General features: G+C 35.6%; 1 protein-coding gene across 4 annotated transcripts in view; it reads left to right on the top strand.

Annotated features, from left to right (window-relative positions):
- ANGPT1 (angiopoietin 1) overlaps nt 1–17,558 on the top strand; it is a 278,627-nt gene that overhangs the window by 183,732 nt on the left and 77,337 nt on the right. For 3 of the 4 annotated variants that reach the window (XM_032610145.1, XM_032610143.1, XM_032610146.1), the window contains exon 4: nt 1,611–1,843. In XM_032610145.1, the coding sequence (XP_032466036.1) occupies nt 1,611–1,843 (233 nt within the window). The remainder of the gene's footprint in view (nt 1–1,610; nt 1,844–17,558) is intronic. The other variant, XM_032610144.1, reaches the window with a different exon arrangement.

The following is a 17,558-nucleotide window of genomic DNA, read 5'->3' as shown; positions in this document are numbered from 1 at the left end:
ACCAGTGGGTGGGTAAACTTTTTAACCAGTAAAAGGCTCTTGGTTGTATTTTGTTAGTTTTGTTTGTTTTTTAACCACTAACTTTTCCAGCAGCAAGTTATTGACACAGAAGAAAACACTATAAGACAGTGAATCATGCCTACTCCTTTAGAGGTACTCTCATCTTACTCTGACTTCCTTGCCTGAATTTTTCATTTCCAAAATACTCTTTAAAAAATATAAATAGGGCTTCCCTGGTGGCGCAGTGGTTGAGAGTCCGCCTGACGATGCAGGGGACATGGGTTCGTGTCCTGGTCTGGGAGGGTCCCACATGCCGCGGAGCGGCTGGGCCCGTGAGCCATGGCCGCTGAGCTTGCGCGTCCGGAGCTTGTGCTCCGCAGCGGGAGAAGCCACAACAACAGTGAGAGGCCCGCGTACCGAAAAAAAAAAAAAAAAAAAAAAAATATATATATATATATATATAAATAACCGTCACATTTTCCCCAAATCACTATATATTTTATGATTTAAGTATTAAGTTTAAAACATTCCCTAGTGTCCCCTTTTTGAAAACTTATAAGAATGATTCAGTGCTGTATTTCTCCAAGGTAAATTAAGTGCCCAGTCTGGTATGTTACATTTGAATAACACCTTGTAAACTAAGGACTGGTTGAACCTTCTGAAAATGGAACTGAGAAAACTGAATAAGGCTTTTCTCTGAGGGATACTAATATATTATACACTCTATAAAATGTAAATGCTTTTTATTCCCAGTCAGTTGCTAGGATCCAAGAGTGCTTCTGCATTCTCTATCATTTTTAATGTGTAATAAGCAAAGGGAGTATCCTGTGAAGAGTTCTGAGAGAAGGAGGGCTCTCAGTTGAAGACTGCATCACTCTGGGCAAAGCTTCCCAAGTCCTTTTGTAAGACCATGCCGCCAGCCGAACACGGCCTTCCTTTTCGGAACCAAGTATTCAGTGATTTGGAACTTGCAGTGCCTTTAGGCCTTATCCTAAAGCTTAGATTGAGAGATAAAGTAAGCTAGTGGTTATGATACAGGACCAGATATCAAAAATCCCAAGAAATATAATTCATTGTGACTTTAGATAGCTTACTTTCTGGTTCTGTGATTTCTGCATCAATTTGCTCTTCCTTGACATCACGAAACTATTGTGAAATTTAATCACTGTGAATGTTTTGAGAATCCCAAATGAATGAAGCAAAGTAAATATCTATGTTTTGTTCATACATTTTTCTGAACTGTTGTTTCTATTTCTTATTGTACCCATTTCTTTAATGAAAATTATACCATAATTTCTGCAGACAGGGTCCAAGTCAGCTACCCTGGATATTAGATACACCCCAGGACATAAATATTACTCTAACAATAAGTGATCTAATAATTCTTCATTTCACATGCTGTATATGTCACTCCTATTTTGTGTATATATATATTTATATAATATTTATATTTACATATATATTTTTTTCTGAGTCTCTCACTTAAAAAATATTTCCATGATGAAATACCTGACTAAAGTTTCTCACTTTAAATAAACTCAGGAACTAATTGAATCACAGTTTTTTTAATAGCATTTTTTAAACTAAATTTTATCTTCACTTCCTTGTAGTTTATTAGAACATAAAATCTTTGAAATGGAGGGAAAGCACAAGGACGAATTGGACACCTTAAAGGAAGAGAAAGAGAATCTTCAAGGCTTGGTTACTCGTCAAACATATATAATCCAGGAACTGGAGAAACAATTGAACAGAGCCACCACCAATAACAGTGTCCTTCAGAAGCAGCAGCTGGAGCTGATGGACACAGTGCATAACCTTGTCAACCTCTGCACTAAGGAAGGTGGTAAGAATTTCTTTCTTACTTTGGTATAGTAAATATCTTATTTAATTATGGAGCAAGCAAATATTCAATATAACTTTCTTAGTTGCATCAGTTGCTGTGTAGAAGCAGCAAAAGAACTTTATTCTTAGAAGCATTTCATGAAGTTACACTGACAATTATCTCATGTTTTTAACTTCAGAGAGAGTATTCATAAGCTTGAATATTGACTTTACAACATCTTTCTAAAGGGACTTTCTAATTTCTTCTTTTTTTTACTGGTCTTTTAGCCTTAGATAAAATCTACTATATTTTCATGGATAAATATTTGGTATCATGATGTTAGACACTTAACTATACAGGACAGAAACTGGCCAATATTAAAGATTAGTTCAGAGTGCGTAGGAGAGTTTCAGGAGAGTTCCCGTTTTAAAACTATTTTTTTTGCAAAGGAGGAGAGGGAAGAGTTGCCTGTAGAGAAAAGGAGATATAGAAGTTCTTAATAACTGTTATGAGGAAGAAAGAATATTTGTTACTAAAAGTCTGTATTAAGATTATTTACACAGTCCTGTGTGGAGAAGACCTAACCGGGTGTATGGGCAAATTTATTCTGGGGTGTCTTCATGACCGTGGAAATACAAATCTTTAATATCACTAGAATATCTGGAGCCATTTAATCATTGGAAATATTGCAGGCATGTGTCTCTTTAGAAGACATCCATTCATCTGTCCATCCATCCACCCACCAATTATTGAATAAATGCCTCTGTGTGCACTTGTCCACTTCAAGCAGAACCTCACCTGAGCCTCAGGAGAGCTCTTCAAAGTTTGGAGCTTAAGTTCATCTTCTGTAGTTCTGCTCGCTAATCAGCCTTTCTGTTAGTGAACACAGAACGGTAAATGGTGATGAGTGAAAGAGAACACCACTTACATCTGAAAATCATGGTTGTCATTAAGTTGTGGCTTATGTGATCATTCATGTAATGGTTCAGTATGCATACGCAATATACATAATTGGTGGCTCCTTTAATTTAATAGTGGACTTGAGCTATCTGAAAAAATACTCAGTTCCGTACTCTCGTGAATAGATATGAATATAGAGGATAAATCCATATTAAGTGATCCTGCTTTAAAGACATTTCACATTTCTCTGTTACACTCCATTACCTTGAGTTATATCTCCTTTAGATAATCTAAACAAGCCTTTAATATACTTTGTAAAGAATATTTTTTAAACAGTGAGTTCCCAGAGCTCCATTTGGGTGTGCTCAGAAATGTGATTGCGAAAGAAAAAACCTGCTAATCAGTCAGAGCCTGACAAAACTTTGAGTTAGAGTCTACTGAAAGGAAAGCATGGTAGAATTTTGCCAGAGAATTTTAATAGAGCTCATGAGTATTTAGAAATTAAGTATTAATATGAGACGTATCTATTCTCATATTGAACTGAATACATTTGGGGAAGATTGAAAACATATTTTTCTTATCATCCTGAGACTCCTGAGACGTAATGCACATGGAGCTGAGTAATTCTTTTTTTTATGATGTTAGAAATATCAAGCCCTGTTGATTCTCACAGAGCTCATATGTCTGCCTGCTTATCATAATTTCACTTCTTTTCTAAGTATTGTCCAATAAATATGTCTTTAAGCTTTTGGAGCAGGAGGGTGACTTCAAAATTAAAATCCCTGGCTAGTTTTGGTCTTTGGGTGCAGTGTCAGGCAACCAAACATCTGTTCAATTCAAAAGACATAATTTATTGAACAATTATTATGGCACTCCTGATAGATGCTACCCATAGCATCCACTCAGGATATGAGAAAAGTAACTGTGTCTATTCTATGATATAGCATATCCAAAAAATACTACTACTACTACAGAGTGAGACAGAAATTGTCTAATACTTCAGACCTCTAGACATTTATTTTCTTTTTAATGATAAAATTCTAAAATAAATCCTGCTTTAACTATAGGATTTGTAATCTTAATGTAAGCCTATTGCCCTATTATCCAATGGATTCTATGCTCTTATAATCATAGATTTTGTTTGCTTCTTATTAATCTTTTTTTTCTTTAATCCCACAGTTAAGTATTCTACTAAGTATTTGGTCATTTAAGAACTCATAAGAGACACAAAAATGGGAAATATCTCTCACTAAGTTTTCCATAAAGATTTTACTTCTTTGCATATCTTCGTTTTCACTGGCACCATAGTCTTCAGTTATGGTGAATTTAAGACTTAAATGACTGATTTCATAATACTAGATTAAATATCAGTTACTAAAATGAACTTTTATTTCATTCTAATTCTAAAACACATAAGTAAAATCTCTCCCTACTTAAGATCAAAAGTTTATTTATCAAGTAGATTTATTATTTATCAAAGATTATATATAAATGTTCTACTTTTAAATATAACTATATGCAAATAAGCCTAAATCAATACATCACAATAAATGCATCACTTTTCTAAAATGTATATTTCAAAAATGCAAAGAGTAGTCTTCTGAAGGATTTTCCAAAAACATTATGAACTGTGTCATAATCCAAAAGACTAAAAATTTTAATTGACCTTAAGGGTCCTTTCTTTCTAACTTGACTCAGTCAGTCATTTATGGAGACAGCCTGAATGTAATACTACAAAGCAAGAGAAAAATTTCTATTGAGGTTTTTCTGTCATTGGCAACTAATGTAATCTTTATGAAGCTGTCTCATCATTTATAAAAAGTCAGGATAATTATATCTGCTTCACAATGATAGTGAGAGGATTAAATTAGATACTGCATATAAAAACAAAAGAGGGGCTTCCCTGGTGGCGCAGTGGTTGAGAGTCCGCCTGCCGATGCAGGGGACACGGGTTCGTGCCCCGGTCTGGGAGGATCCCGCATGCCGCGGAGCGGCTGGGCCCGTGGGCCATGGCCGCTGAGCCTGCGCGTCCGGAGCCTGTCCTCCGCAGCGGGAGAGGCCACAGCAGTGAGAGGCCCGCGTAACGCATAAAAAAAAAAAAAAAAAAAAAAAAAAAAAAAAAAAAAACATTAAAAACAAAAGAATGTGACACAGTTGATTCATTAAACATTAATTCCTTCCTTTTCCTCCAAGTGACAAGATTAAACTAAACACAAGAAAACTTATGATGTGCTATCAATAAGTAAAATTTCTTTCAAAGAAAATGTCTGGATACAAGGCTGTAGAGTTTCTGACTGTTGACAGTCATCTAAGCCCCTTCTTTTTAGCTTCAGTTTTCTAATCTCTAAAATGGAATCATAATACATACCTGATGAGTTTGCTGTAAGAATTAAAAGAGGTTTGTATAAAACATGTAGTATTTTTGTTTAGTTTCACAAAACTTTTCCTACTAAAACATCTAATGTCATGAGATATATTTAATCTAAATACAATTAATAAACACATTTTCTGAAATAGTTCAACAAACCTTCCTCTTTTTGTTCTGAACAGGCAATAGTGGTACCTTAGGCAAATAGTCATTACAAACTGAATTGCATCTATTTCTGTAAGACTTCTGGGTAGCACATTTATTTTTGCCTAACCTTTGTCTGCAAAAACTGGGTTGCAGTTATTCTTAGAAACATTAACACTAAAGAAATATTGCTCTCAATGTTATCATTGTGTCAAAGCTTAGCTGATTGCTTCATGTTTTTGGCAGTTCACAGTTATTGTGGGAATTAAATAGTTTACATTGATAATGGCATGGAAACAAGGTTTGGAATTCTTTGGGGGAGGATAATCAGGTACTGTGACTGTCAACATTCAGCAGTCATCTCTGTTCAGAGATAATTAAAGCATCATCACCTACCTTGAGCATACATCAGACAAACTTTGCATTATGTGATCAAGAATTTAATTACTAACAAACCTTAAAAAAAGAAAGATAAGTAAAAAGAAAATAGTATTTAGGTTCCATCATAAAATTACATTGGCTGATTGTCTTACTGTCCAAATCAACTTGGAACATACTCCTGCTATACCAAGATATGATTCATAAATTTATCATTCATTTAAAAAATAGTTATACAGCAACTGTTTTGTTTCAGATTCTCTTCTGGGGGTAAGGGTATCCATCCATTTTTATTTAACAAAGATTTGCTGAGTTCCTATAATATGCCAGATAGTGTTCAGACAATGAGAAGAGAGAAAAGATGTACTGTCCGTGGCTTCAAGAAAACTGGAATTTGGTGGGGAAGGAGATAGGTAAACAAACAATTATATTCTGTAATTGTTTGCTAGTGGTGAGGCCAGGGTGCCAGGGGACTAGTGAAACACACAGGAGGAATATTAAAATCATGATAGAGACAGAAGGATGAGGGCAGAATCCCGCATCTGCAGAGTCTTCTTAAGGCTCTTGTTGAATACTTGTTATGATGCAGGCATGGCTTAAGCTTTATGTGTATTAATTTAGTTAGTCCTCACAATAACAGTTGAGGGAACTACTGTGGTTAGCCCCATTTTATAAATTCCACAGGCAGCTTGAGTATTTTCCTAAGGCTACATAGCTAGAAAGGTTGATCCAGGATTAGAATGTAGGCAGGATGGCTCTAATGGGGAGACAGTGGCTAAGTATTCAAAATGAAGAAAACGGAGGATACTCTAGAGAGCATAAACATGCATATTTGCCAGGAGTCATGAGAATGGGTGTGAGGGGTGTACACCTAAATGCATAACCTAATTCTCAGAATCAAAGGCAGGAGAGCAGTGAAAGGCGAGGTTAGAAAGATCCACAGAGGGAGATCAAAGAAGCTGAATTTTTTCCTTGAAAGCAGTGAGGAGTCGTTGTCAGTATATAAGGACAATGGTGACCTTATCATTTTAGAAAAATCACCCCAGTCACAACGTAGGAACAATGCATCAGAAAGTTGACAAGCCTGGAAATAGAGGGACCAGGTGGATATTTTGCCATTATTAAAATATTAACAAATACTTAGATAGTATGAGCCAATCTTCTTAGCCCCTTGCATATCATTTAATTATGATAACAACTCTATAAGCTAAGTGCTATTATTAACTTTATGTGACACATAATGAAATTAAGCACGGGAAGGTAAATAACTCCCAAATATTACAGTGGTAGCAAGTGAACAAGCTGAGATTTGAACCCATAGAGTCTGGTTCTTGAGTCTGTACATTATCCACCATACTATGATGGGGAGAAAAGGTAGATTGAAGGTGGTTTTCATCAGATTCTCAAAAGGATCTTCTGGGAGAGAAATAATGAGGTCAGGATCAAACAAGGGCAAATGGAAAGGCAAGTGAAGGGGAAATTCGTGAATAAAGAAGAATTAGAATCAACAAGAAATAACCACTTATTTAGAAGTAGACTCGAATATATTATAAATTCCAAGTTTCTGGGTTGACTAATTTTGATGATATTTCTTAAAATCAGCAACATGTGAAGAGAAACAAGCTCTGGGAGGAGGATTTAGTTTGAGGCATTGGACTGAGGTGACTATGGGACAGTTAGACTCTGAAAGGTAGGGGAATGGGAGTCAGGAGTTCAGTAGTAAAATCCTGATGAGCGTGTAGATTGGTGTGTCCTCAGAGGAGATAATTGGTAAAGCCGTGCAGCAAATGAAATCACTGAAAGTGTGTATAAAGCAATGACTCAGCCATTTAGGGGTTATAAATCCATTCAAGAATCTGATGAAAACTAATCTACCTTTCATTCCTACTTAGTGCAAATACCCAGGCACAAATCTGTGTACAATTTCAGAGAATTTACAGAAATATTTAACATACAGAAATTGCATAATATATTATGAACTCATTTTAACATAATAAGAATGTAAAATCAAAGACAGAAAATTGGGAGTTCTTTAAGGGACTGAAAAAAGGAGACCAAAATAGGGGTTATAGCAGAGAGAAAAGACTGTTATGAAGGGTCTTATTTTAGTGGCAAATAAGCAGAAAGGTCAAATGAAAAAACAGACTGAAGTGAACTTTGGAACTGGGTTGTTACCTTCTATAGGGAGAGTTTGAGTAAACTGTAGAGCTCAATTGCATAGGTTGAAGACTAAAATGAGTAAGATGAAGTAAAAGCAGAAAATGTTGTCTACCCACATCCAAATGTTGAATGTTGAAAGGGTAGATATCAGTTCTGGGTAGAGAAGCACAGAGAGTAGAGAGGAATAAAAGAAACTTAAATACCAAGAGACATGAGCATGTTTATATACTTAGTTCCTTAATATGAAGTATTAAAATTTCAGATCATAAGGAGCTTCTCTTGAAGTTTATTTTAAAAGTTTCTTTCAGATCATCTGAAAGATAATGATTAATACTACAAATTTTTAAGTGATCTCAATTATTTGGTTTAAAGTATCTTTCCCAGAGGCTGATTGCAGTGGTACAGAGCATTTGATCATTATTTTCGGTCTTCTGGCCTTCTGAAAAGGGGAAATGAGGCATTTGCTTCCTTTCCAGTGCTGAGGGGACATTTGGCTGTGTTCTCAGAATAATTCTACCATCTGAAAGGAATTTACCTCCTATGCAGTGTCTACTGAGTTTGTGAAGTAAATCATTCAGTCAAGGGATGAGATAGTTTGAACTCCTGCAAGTCCCTTGAGTTAAGAACAACTCTTAAAAACATCACAGATGATGGGAGGAAATTAAAACTTTTTGAATGTTACTCATATAAACACTGATAAAAATAGAAAATATCATTTTTATTGACTTAGTAAAATACTTGGTTATCGTTGACTACTTGTAATGCACGTTTTAACATTAGGTAGAACGAGAAAGAAAAATACAGGAAGTCATCTGCTGAACACTACAGTGAGCACTTGTCTCCATTTAATGAGGGAAGTGCTTTATCTTGACAGAAAATTATATGTCAAACATTTACAATTTCCTTAAAATGAACCACACTTCTAGCACTTCCTTTCACAAAACCTAATGGCTTAAGGGGAAAGTGACTATTTATTTTTGGAAATGGTATGTTTCTCCTTTTTGATGGAGCATGTTATCTGCCTTTTGAAAAGCCGTAATTTCCGTAAAAAAAAAAAAAAAATTGTGTGAATAGCAGATAGCCAAAGTAGTGATAACAAAATAAAAAATAATACAGTCCTTGACCTCTCCCATGAACTATTTCTAAACCACATCTTTTGGGGGAGATTTGAAATTTTGTGGTTAATTCTCTTTTGGAATTAGAGTTTCAATTTCAGAAACGAAACTGTCTGAAATGGAAAGGGATATCCCCTGATTCCAGCTGGGCCTGGAAGTTACCAGGGTGAAAGGCCATGAAAAAAAGAGTGTTGCCTTGATGTTCTAACATTACTGTGAACAAACCCTGTTCCTTCTTCTCTTGTGCTTTCATGGCCTGGTTCACTAAAGCAAAGAAGCACAAAATATTTTGAATATAATTTTAACTAAATCATTTCCTGGACTCATCGATACTCAGGTCCAATTCAACGGGTTTTTTTTTTTTTCTAAGTCCAGAGACAAAATGGGACAGTGGATACGAGTTACAGATAAGCTATGTTACTTTGTACTAAGCCAAATAGCACCTATAATTACTCAGAGAGAAAGTAAGGAAAAAATATTCTATTAACATCATTCAGTATGTGTATAATACAGGAACCATAGAGTGAAACCCTTATGAAATCTCTTATGCTTTAAGAACAGAGGAAGAATAAACCCTGAAAAATGTTGCAACTATATGGTTGGGCTTAAATATATATAAACAAAAGATTGACTTTTAGCTTAAGATTTTTCTAAAAGTCAAATGCTAAGAAGCTTTTAAAGCTGATGATTAAAAACATTTGTAGAGGGCTTCCCTGGTGGCGCAGTGGTTAAGAATCGCCTGCCAATTCAGGGGACACGGGTTCAAGCCCTGGTCCGGGAAGATCCCACATGCTGCAGAGCAACTAAGCCTGTGCGCCACAACTACTGAAGCCTGCATGTCTACAGCCCTTGCTCCGCAGCAAGAGCAGCCACCACAATGAGAAGCCCGTGAACCGCAACAAAGAGTAGCCCCCGCTGGCCGCAGCTAGAGAAAGCCCACGTGCAGCAGCGAAGACCCAATGCAGCCAAAAATTAATTTAAAAAAAATTTTTTTAGCTTCCTATGGGAGCTCATCATTTATTTTCAATTAAAGAATACCAACAATATGACTGCTTCTAAGTACATTGGAATCTCATCCTACTACTGGCTTGGATGTTCACATTCTGAGTGGGACCATGTCTGGTAAGGAATCACACTAATATGTGACCTACCAAGAATAGATAAATAAATCATAAAATTTTTGATGAATTTATGATAAAGTTAAATTATTAAATTTAATACCAATTAAATCAAACCTCTTTTAATTTTATTATATCTTTAAGTGTACTCATAATTAATTTTAGGTGTGAACATTCTGTTTCACAATCAGTGTGAGTGCCTTTAGAACAGTGAATTTGAACTGTGGGTTTAATTTTAAGTGACAATTTTGTTCTAAAGGAAGGTTTTGCCGGTTGCTTTGGCCCCATGTACACACTCGCAAGTGCACAAATAAACCAAATCTCCACCAAAATTAACCCAGCCTGTGTCCCTAGAACTAGGACTTAGATTGAGGTGGTTTCCTCACCAGTGTCTTGGAGCAGCTATGACATATGCCATCAAGAGGGCGGGCATGGTAGCCTAGAAAGAACAGGAAGAAGGACAACTGACTTCTATTCCCAGTGCTGCTGCCACATTGCTTAACATAAAAGTACTGCACACCTTAGAGTTTGCCTGGTGTCCTAGACAAACTCATGCATTTTATGACTCCTATCAATCATTCCATATCTTCTCTTGATTTTATGTCACTCATAATGACTGAGGAAACCCAAAGTTAGAGTAGAATCCCATGTATACCCCCAGGTGGTAAAGTAGTATTCGTCAAGTATATCTCACCACAAGAGTAAGAACCAAGGTGACATACCTGTGGTGACAGTCAGCCTTTATTTATTTAAAACTTCAAAGTGGCATTTTTTTGGTCAGTTTTCAAAAGCATCTGGCAACTGCTCTCCATGTTTTACAGCATTGCCCAAGGACTTTCATTCCATTTTTAATGGCTTTTGCTGAAATCAATTATTTGTTCACTCAGGGCACAAAAGATGCCCTTTAAGTCTTCCCACATGCGTGAGAAATCATTTATTCAAAATCAGCATATTCCAGTCAGGCTGAAGACATTATATGGAAAGTTAAAACACATGAAACACCTGAAATATCTTTGTTAATGAAATGACCCTCTGAACAAATGGCAAGGATCATGTAGCACTCATAACTGCCCATCAGGGTGCCCAAAGGGAAAACACAGAAATGAATTTTATAAAAAGTGAATGATCACTTGATTAAACAAAGATTGTGTGTAAATCCATTTTCAACTTTTAGTAATTTTTTTTCATTCTTAGTTGCTCTAAGTGTAATATGCATTGTATACATTCAGTTACATATGTGAGTCGCTTCACATTAGTGGAGTGTTAGAAAATTTATTTAAATGCACTAATCAAACAAAAATAGAAATACGTAGAATTTCTTCATGTTTCATTATTCCACACTGAAACAAGTACCATAAAATTAGCAATCCACGTATGACATAGGGTGCTATGTATGTCCACATGGATTTAAGTGTTTATGTACCTTATACGTCTCAGTAGCACAGGGAGATCAGCTCGGTGCTTTGTGACCACCTAGAGGGGTGGGATAGGGAGGGTGGGAGGGAGATGCAAGAGGGAGGGGATATGGGGATGTATGTATACGTATAGCTGATTCACTTTGTGATACAGCAGAAACTAACACACCATTGTAAAGCAATTATACTCCAATAAAGATGTTAAAAAAAAAATTCTCTGAACAGTTGATTGCAGGGGTGTAGGGCTTATTTTAAATATGACTCCTTTGTAAGAATCAAAAAATTAAAGAGAGATAAAATTTTTTAAATGTATATATTTACCTACAGTTATATGTGATGAGTAATATATTTTCCACATAGTGTATCTCTTTAAGTAGTAAAATTTTAAGGAAATTTTAAAATATCGTAATGGGAAATTTTCTGCAGTGTTTTCATAAAAGATTTTTCTAATAATTTAATTCATTGTCATCAGCATGAATTAATTTATACCATAATACCATGATGCCTTTCTAAAAGTGTATAATTTATCCCTTACGTTATATTTTGCCCAAACTATTATCATTTCTTATTTTTGCCTACTTTTAAAAAATTACTGTTTTTTCCTCATACCCACAAAAAAGCTTTTAGTTATCAATTTTCTCATTGTTTTCAGGCCTGATTCTAGAAGATGAGCACAAACACAGACATATGCCCACTCTCATCTCCCCAACCAGCCCTCCTCTAAACTTGTAACTTCTAGCAAATGGTCCATAGGCTGGGGGATCAATAATTAGGCTTCTGAGAATAATATCTAAAACTAATGGGGGTAAATCCTGATCAGCATGACTTTTAGGGTATGGACATTATGAAATCCAATGTGGCTGCTCAGGGACCTCTTACTGCCTAATCCTCTGTTTGCTTTTGAGGTTGTGGGCCATCACTGCTGAGATGTGGGCCATATTTCTGCTGAGAGCTCCCATCTCACAGAAAATTCTGCTACCTGTTCCTCTCTTCTATCTTCATGTCAACATTTTTCTTCTTTCTTGTCATTTCTGCCTCCTGTCATTTTCCCATACTTCCTGCTTCCAATGAGAAGAGCCTATATCCATTCAAAATTAAGGCCTGTCCTGATTCACCTAAGACCCTAGGGTGGGACCTTTTCAGCTAAGTATTGCTGGGGATTCACTCTGTGACAAATAACGTATTAGAGTTCTGTTTGGGTCTGACGTTACTTTAGAAGCCAGTAAGAAGTAGTTTTGGCTTTACAGTTAAAGACTTCCACTACTTATAAGTTTTGGTGAAGTTAGATAGCATCTCAGAGTTTCAGTTTTCTCATACATAAAATGATATATTGACAAATCCATCTCATAAGATGTTTATGAGTGTTAAATGAAATGAAGCATATAAAACATACTTAGCACAAGAAATTCAGAGTTGAGCACATAATTAGTATTCAATGAATGCTAGTTGATTTTATTATGATCATGATTATTATATTTCCACCAAGATGATAGTTAAGATTTTACACATTATCTACAAAATATATACACATAAAGAATTTAAATTAGAATAAAGTTCTTTTTATAAAAAATTTAATAAAAATAATAATGCAGCAAGTAAACATTGTTCAAGTGTTCCCTTATCCCACAGTTAAAAGGAAAAGGAATAGTAGATTTTTAAAAAGGAAGCCTTTAGCTACTTAACCAAAGACTTCAGATTGAAAGTATTTATAATATGTTTGTTATATTGTGACATAGCAATTTATGTTTTATATATATATATATATTAGATTAAAAAATAGGTAATTGCCATTTTTGTAGGTTAAAAACAATCATGCTGAGATATCAACCCACAGATATTTAGGTTCATCTACATATATTTTATATGAAATAAAATACCAATTTTGAAAGTTTTAATTTATAAGCTTAAAATTCCTATGTGTTTATATAGCTATACATATGTGATACGTATTTATGAAATCATCGGTAGGTCTTCCTCACCCACCCACAAAATATTGAAATATTGAATATTGCCTACAAACCTTTAAACGTATTTTCTACACCCTTGAAATGCAAAATATTACCTTCTTCTACTTCTAGAAGTCCTTTCAAGTAAATTAGGATACCAGGGAATTTCTTAAATGGCCTTTCCATGAAATACCCACATACCTGGCTGAAGACTAGAGAATCTAATCAATCCGTTTTTTGCTTGTTTGCACCTTGTCAGATATGCTATTTTACTCATCTGTGTGTTCAGTTACCTTCAGTGACCTGTTGTGTGAAAATCACGGGCTAGGGTCAATTCCTAGTACTATGATCTCCTTAATGCTAATGGCCCAAAAAGTACCACAAGAAATATCCTTAAACCAATAACATGATCTGCATACATTCTGATGTTTGCTAAATACTGGAGAGAGATGAATGATTATCCACATCTAAGATTTAAAAAGAATAATTGAAGAATTGATCCCTTTATAGCAACTTATTAGGAATTAAGTAGGATCAAGGGCTCCTGGTTTTTATATTGTCTCTGGTAGCAAGGCTAATTGTCTTCTGCATTCTCTACTAGGTTTTCTGAGACTCAGAATTACCAATTCCGCATTCCAGGAAGTTTTCTCTTGAGGGTTCATCTGAATTGAAGTGACCCTCTGCCTTAGCTTTCATGGTTCTTCCCTCAAGTCAGCCCAGTGGTAGATATGCCATCCAGGTTGGAATTGAGTAGGCAAATGAAGGCAAGGGCCAGATAAAGCTAACAGCTGCTGGAGTCAGTGTCTCAGGTTGCTCATTGGCTGGATGTTGGCTGGTGAAAGACAGACATGCACCTGCTTATGTCACTGTTCTGTCCCTTCAGATCCCAGAGATTTGGTTGTATAGATAAGGGATGAATAATGATTCCTTCCTAAGACTTTCCTAAGATTTATTTGCTGATATTGATGTGGGTAAAGTCTTTGAACTGGCATACCAAGCTCTTAAAATTTAGTTCAGATAGCTTTTTTACATGTTTTATTCATTCAGGTGTTATCTCTTCTGAACAGCCTTCCCCAAGTCTACCTGGTCAGAAATAGAGTGTAGTCTCTGCACCTACTCTCAATGCACTTGATACATATTTCCAAAACAGCAATTGTGTGCATTATCTCTGTTCGGTGTTATATTTAAACTGGTACCATTAGACTGAGAAGCTGTTGCTAGCCATCTTGTGACCAGGTAGAGAGTCAGCAACAAGTGAGTCAAGAAAAAGATAAGTAAATCAATTCCTGATCACACTGTTTGAAACCTGATCATGGTTTCCCTAAAGCTCTATCCTAGATTGTTGAATTACATGATTCAATAAATTATCGTTTTGCTTCAGCCAGCTTGAGTTGGGTTTTTCCCTATCATGGAAGATACTAATCATAGATGTAGCTATCATGAGATATTATGGAAGACCTACTAATGGGTCTTTCTCTCATCAGACTGTGATCACATTAAGGACAGGTTGTGGTTTTCTTATGTCTGTATCTCCATTGTCTTGAAAAAGTCATGCAAATAGCAAATGTTTAATCAATATTTACTGAAATTGTTAATATAGGATGGGTTAAACTAAGAAGGGACAGGAGGCAGTCTTTTAAATTGAGACAAATTAAGTCTCAGTCTATTTGTCTTATATTTAGGCTTTCATTAATTTTTAACGATGACAACTGAGGAAGGATAGTGGGATCAGTAAGAGAAAAAGAAAACATCGGTTTCGGAAGAAAATATTAGGTAACATTAAACAAATGAAAGTTGGGGTTGCATCAGGAACTGCTCAACAAGCAAGTAGAAATGAGGATCTGGAGGTCATGAGAGAAGCAAATACGTGGTGTCAGAAATGCTTGTATCTTAGAAATCTGTGTAAAAGTTTGAAGCCGTAGAAGATAGTTTGCAAAAAGAGCAGATGAAAAAGGAATAGAGATCCAAGAATAGAATCTTGGTGAGCATCTATTGGTAGGTGGGGAGAGGAACAGAACGCAATGAAGAGGAAAGAGAAGGACAATTAGAGAAGTAGAAAAGGGACTGAGAGAGGTCAACACAAAAGGCAAGGGCAAAGATAGGCAAAGACAACTTCTGTAGAGGAAAAAGGTAGAGGAGAGTTATTTTAAATGGTTTTGATCGTCATAGTAAACCATAAAACAATGTCATATATAAATAGAGAAGGCAGGAGTGAGATTTAATCTTGAAAAAAGTAGAAAGATTTGAAATACACTTTTCAGGAAATGTAATAAAAAGTCTGTTAGAAATGACCAAGGGTTTGACTGAGAAGCATAGAGAACACAGCTCACTTTAGAAAGTACACATTTGAATGGCATTAAATAGCCTCACTTTAGTGTTTGCAGTCTAGAAATGGGGGTGAGAATGTGAGTAAACGTCCTTCCTTGGGTCAGGATTTACCCATACAAGGGGTTAGTGGATGAAAGGACAGTGGAAGGAGGGCACTAGCAATTCCACCCGAACCGTGCTTAAATGCCTCACTCTCAGGCTGAAGGTAGGAAGAAAGAAAAAGGAGGCTAGGAAGAGGCGGATAGTAATGGTGGGGATCTAGACTCTCAATTAGAAGAAAGACAAACTCATTAAGAATTAAAGAATGGGAAAGGAAAATATAAGAGTATGTGGTCAAAAGCGGAACTTTTAGATGTAAAGATCATTTTTTAAGAATTCATGCTTTTAAACCAGCTTTTAAACCAGTGTATTATTATAAGTTAAACCACTTTTACAGCTATAGCTAAAACACCTATATCAAGTATCAAGATTGCTCCTCCCTGCTCTGTCCAGTTGATGCTTCTTTTATCTTCTTCCATCAGGTTTTCCATGTTTGTCTCTTGTCCTTTATCTTAGATTCCTCCAGGCATTATCTTCCATCTTGCTGAATCTCAAGGCCTCCTACAAAAATTTATCGTTAGTTCTGACACTTGCAATGTTCAGTTAATTCATCTTTGTTCTTGTCTTTCTGTGTTTTAAAATGTTTACTGTGTGTCCAGTTTTACAATATCTAACCATAACACTGAATTTCAGAATTCTCCAATATTTAACAAAGAAAATAGGCATGAAAATTGAAGCTATGAGATTAAATCTCTACAATCAGCATATGCTATATACATCATATATCATTTCATCTGAAATAATCTTTAATTCTTAGTAAATAAAGCTTACAGTATACAGCAAGATTAGATTACCTGGGTTTTTTAGACTTAGCAATGGTGTGCCTTGATGTAGTCAGTGAATGAAGTAAGCCAATTATTAGCCAGCTCTGACAAGGAGAGGCCAGCTCAATATAATCCTAAGTGTAACCAGTCAATTGTAACTTCCCTGCATTTCATCAGCTACAGTATTTATATTTGAGGGTAGAAGACAGCAGCATCCACCACTCCATTGAGTGGGTTGGCTAGCCTTCCACAGCCTGAGTGTCCTTTCCATAAGAAAGAATAAGAATATAATGTTGCCATTGATGATATCATTATTATCATAACAGCAATAGCTACCATTTCTTGGCACTTACTATAATTCAGTCACTCTGCGTTATGTAATTCACATACTTGCCTCAGAGATATGTATAAATTCCCCACTTTATAGATTAAAAAGAGAAAGCAAAACTCTGAAAGTCAATCTACCCTTATAGAAGGGGTCTTCAGACCATAGCATATAATACAAATATTAAAGGTAAGCTCGGAATGAAACTTTTAAATTGCTTTTAAGTGCTATATTACTCTAAAATGTAGCCTGGATCAAACTTTCAAGCATAATATTACTAGTTAGTAAGTAATTAAAAACAAGCAGTCTAATCATCTGGAAAGAATGTATTTCAATTTTTAAAAAATATGAAACTATATTTCAAGAAAATGAAACATCTACATCAGATATGTTGCCACAATGACAACAACGCATCCATAGTATAACCATAGCACTAACTGTACGTTTTATGGTAGACTCCTCAAACCATTTTTCCAGTTATAAGACTTAACATCCATAGTTGGAACATTTTTATAAATTAGTTTCCAGAAAAATAAGATAATATCCAACTTTTTCCTTTTTTCTGTGTTATTGAAAAAGTGTGTGAAATAGCTTCCCTCTTCCCCAACAACAGTCTTTTCACCCACTTCATCCTGAAGAGGAAAAGAAAAGGGGAAGGGAGGTGGCAGAGAAGTGG

The sequence above is a fragment of the Phocoena sinus genome, chromosome 17, assembly GCF_008692025.1.
Source record: "Phocoena sinus isolate mPhoSin1 chromosome 17, mPhoSin1.pri, whole genome shotgun sequence".
Taxonomy (NCBI): domain Eukaryota; kingdom Metazoa; phylum Chordata; class Mammalia; order Artiodactyla; family Phocoenidae; genus Phocoena; species Phocoena sinus.
The sequence above is the reverse complement of the archived record's forward strand: the minus strand, read 5'-3'. Positions and strand labels throughout refer to the sequence as shown.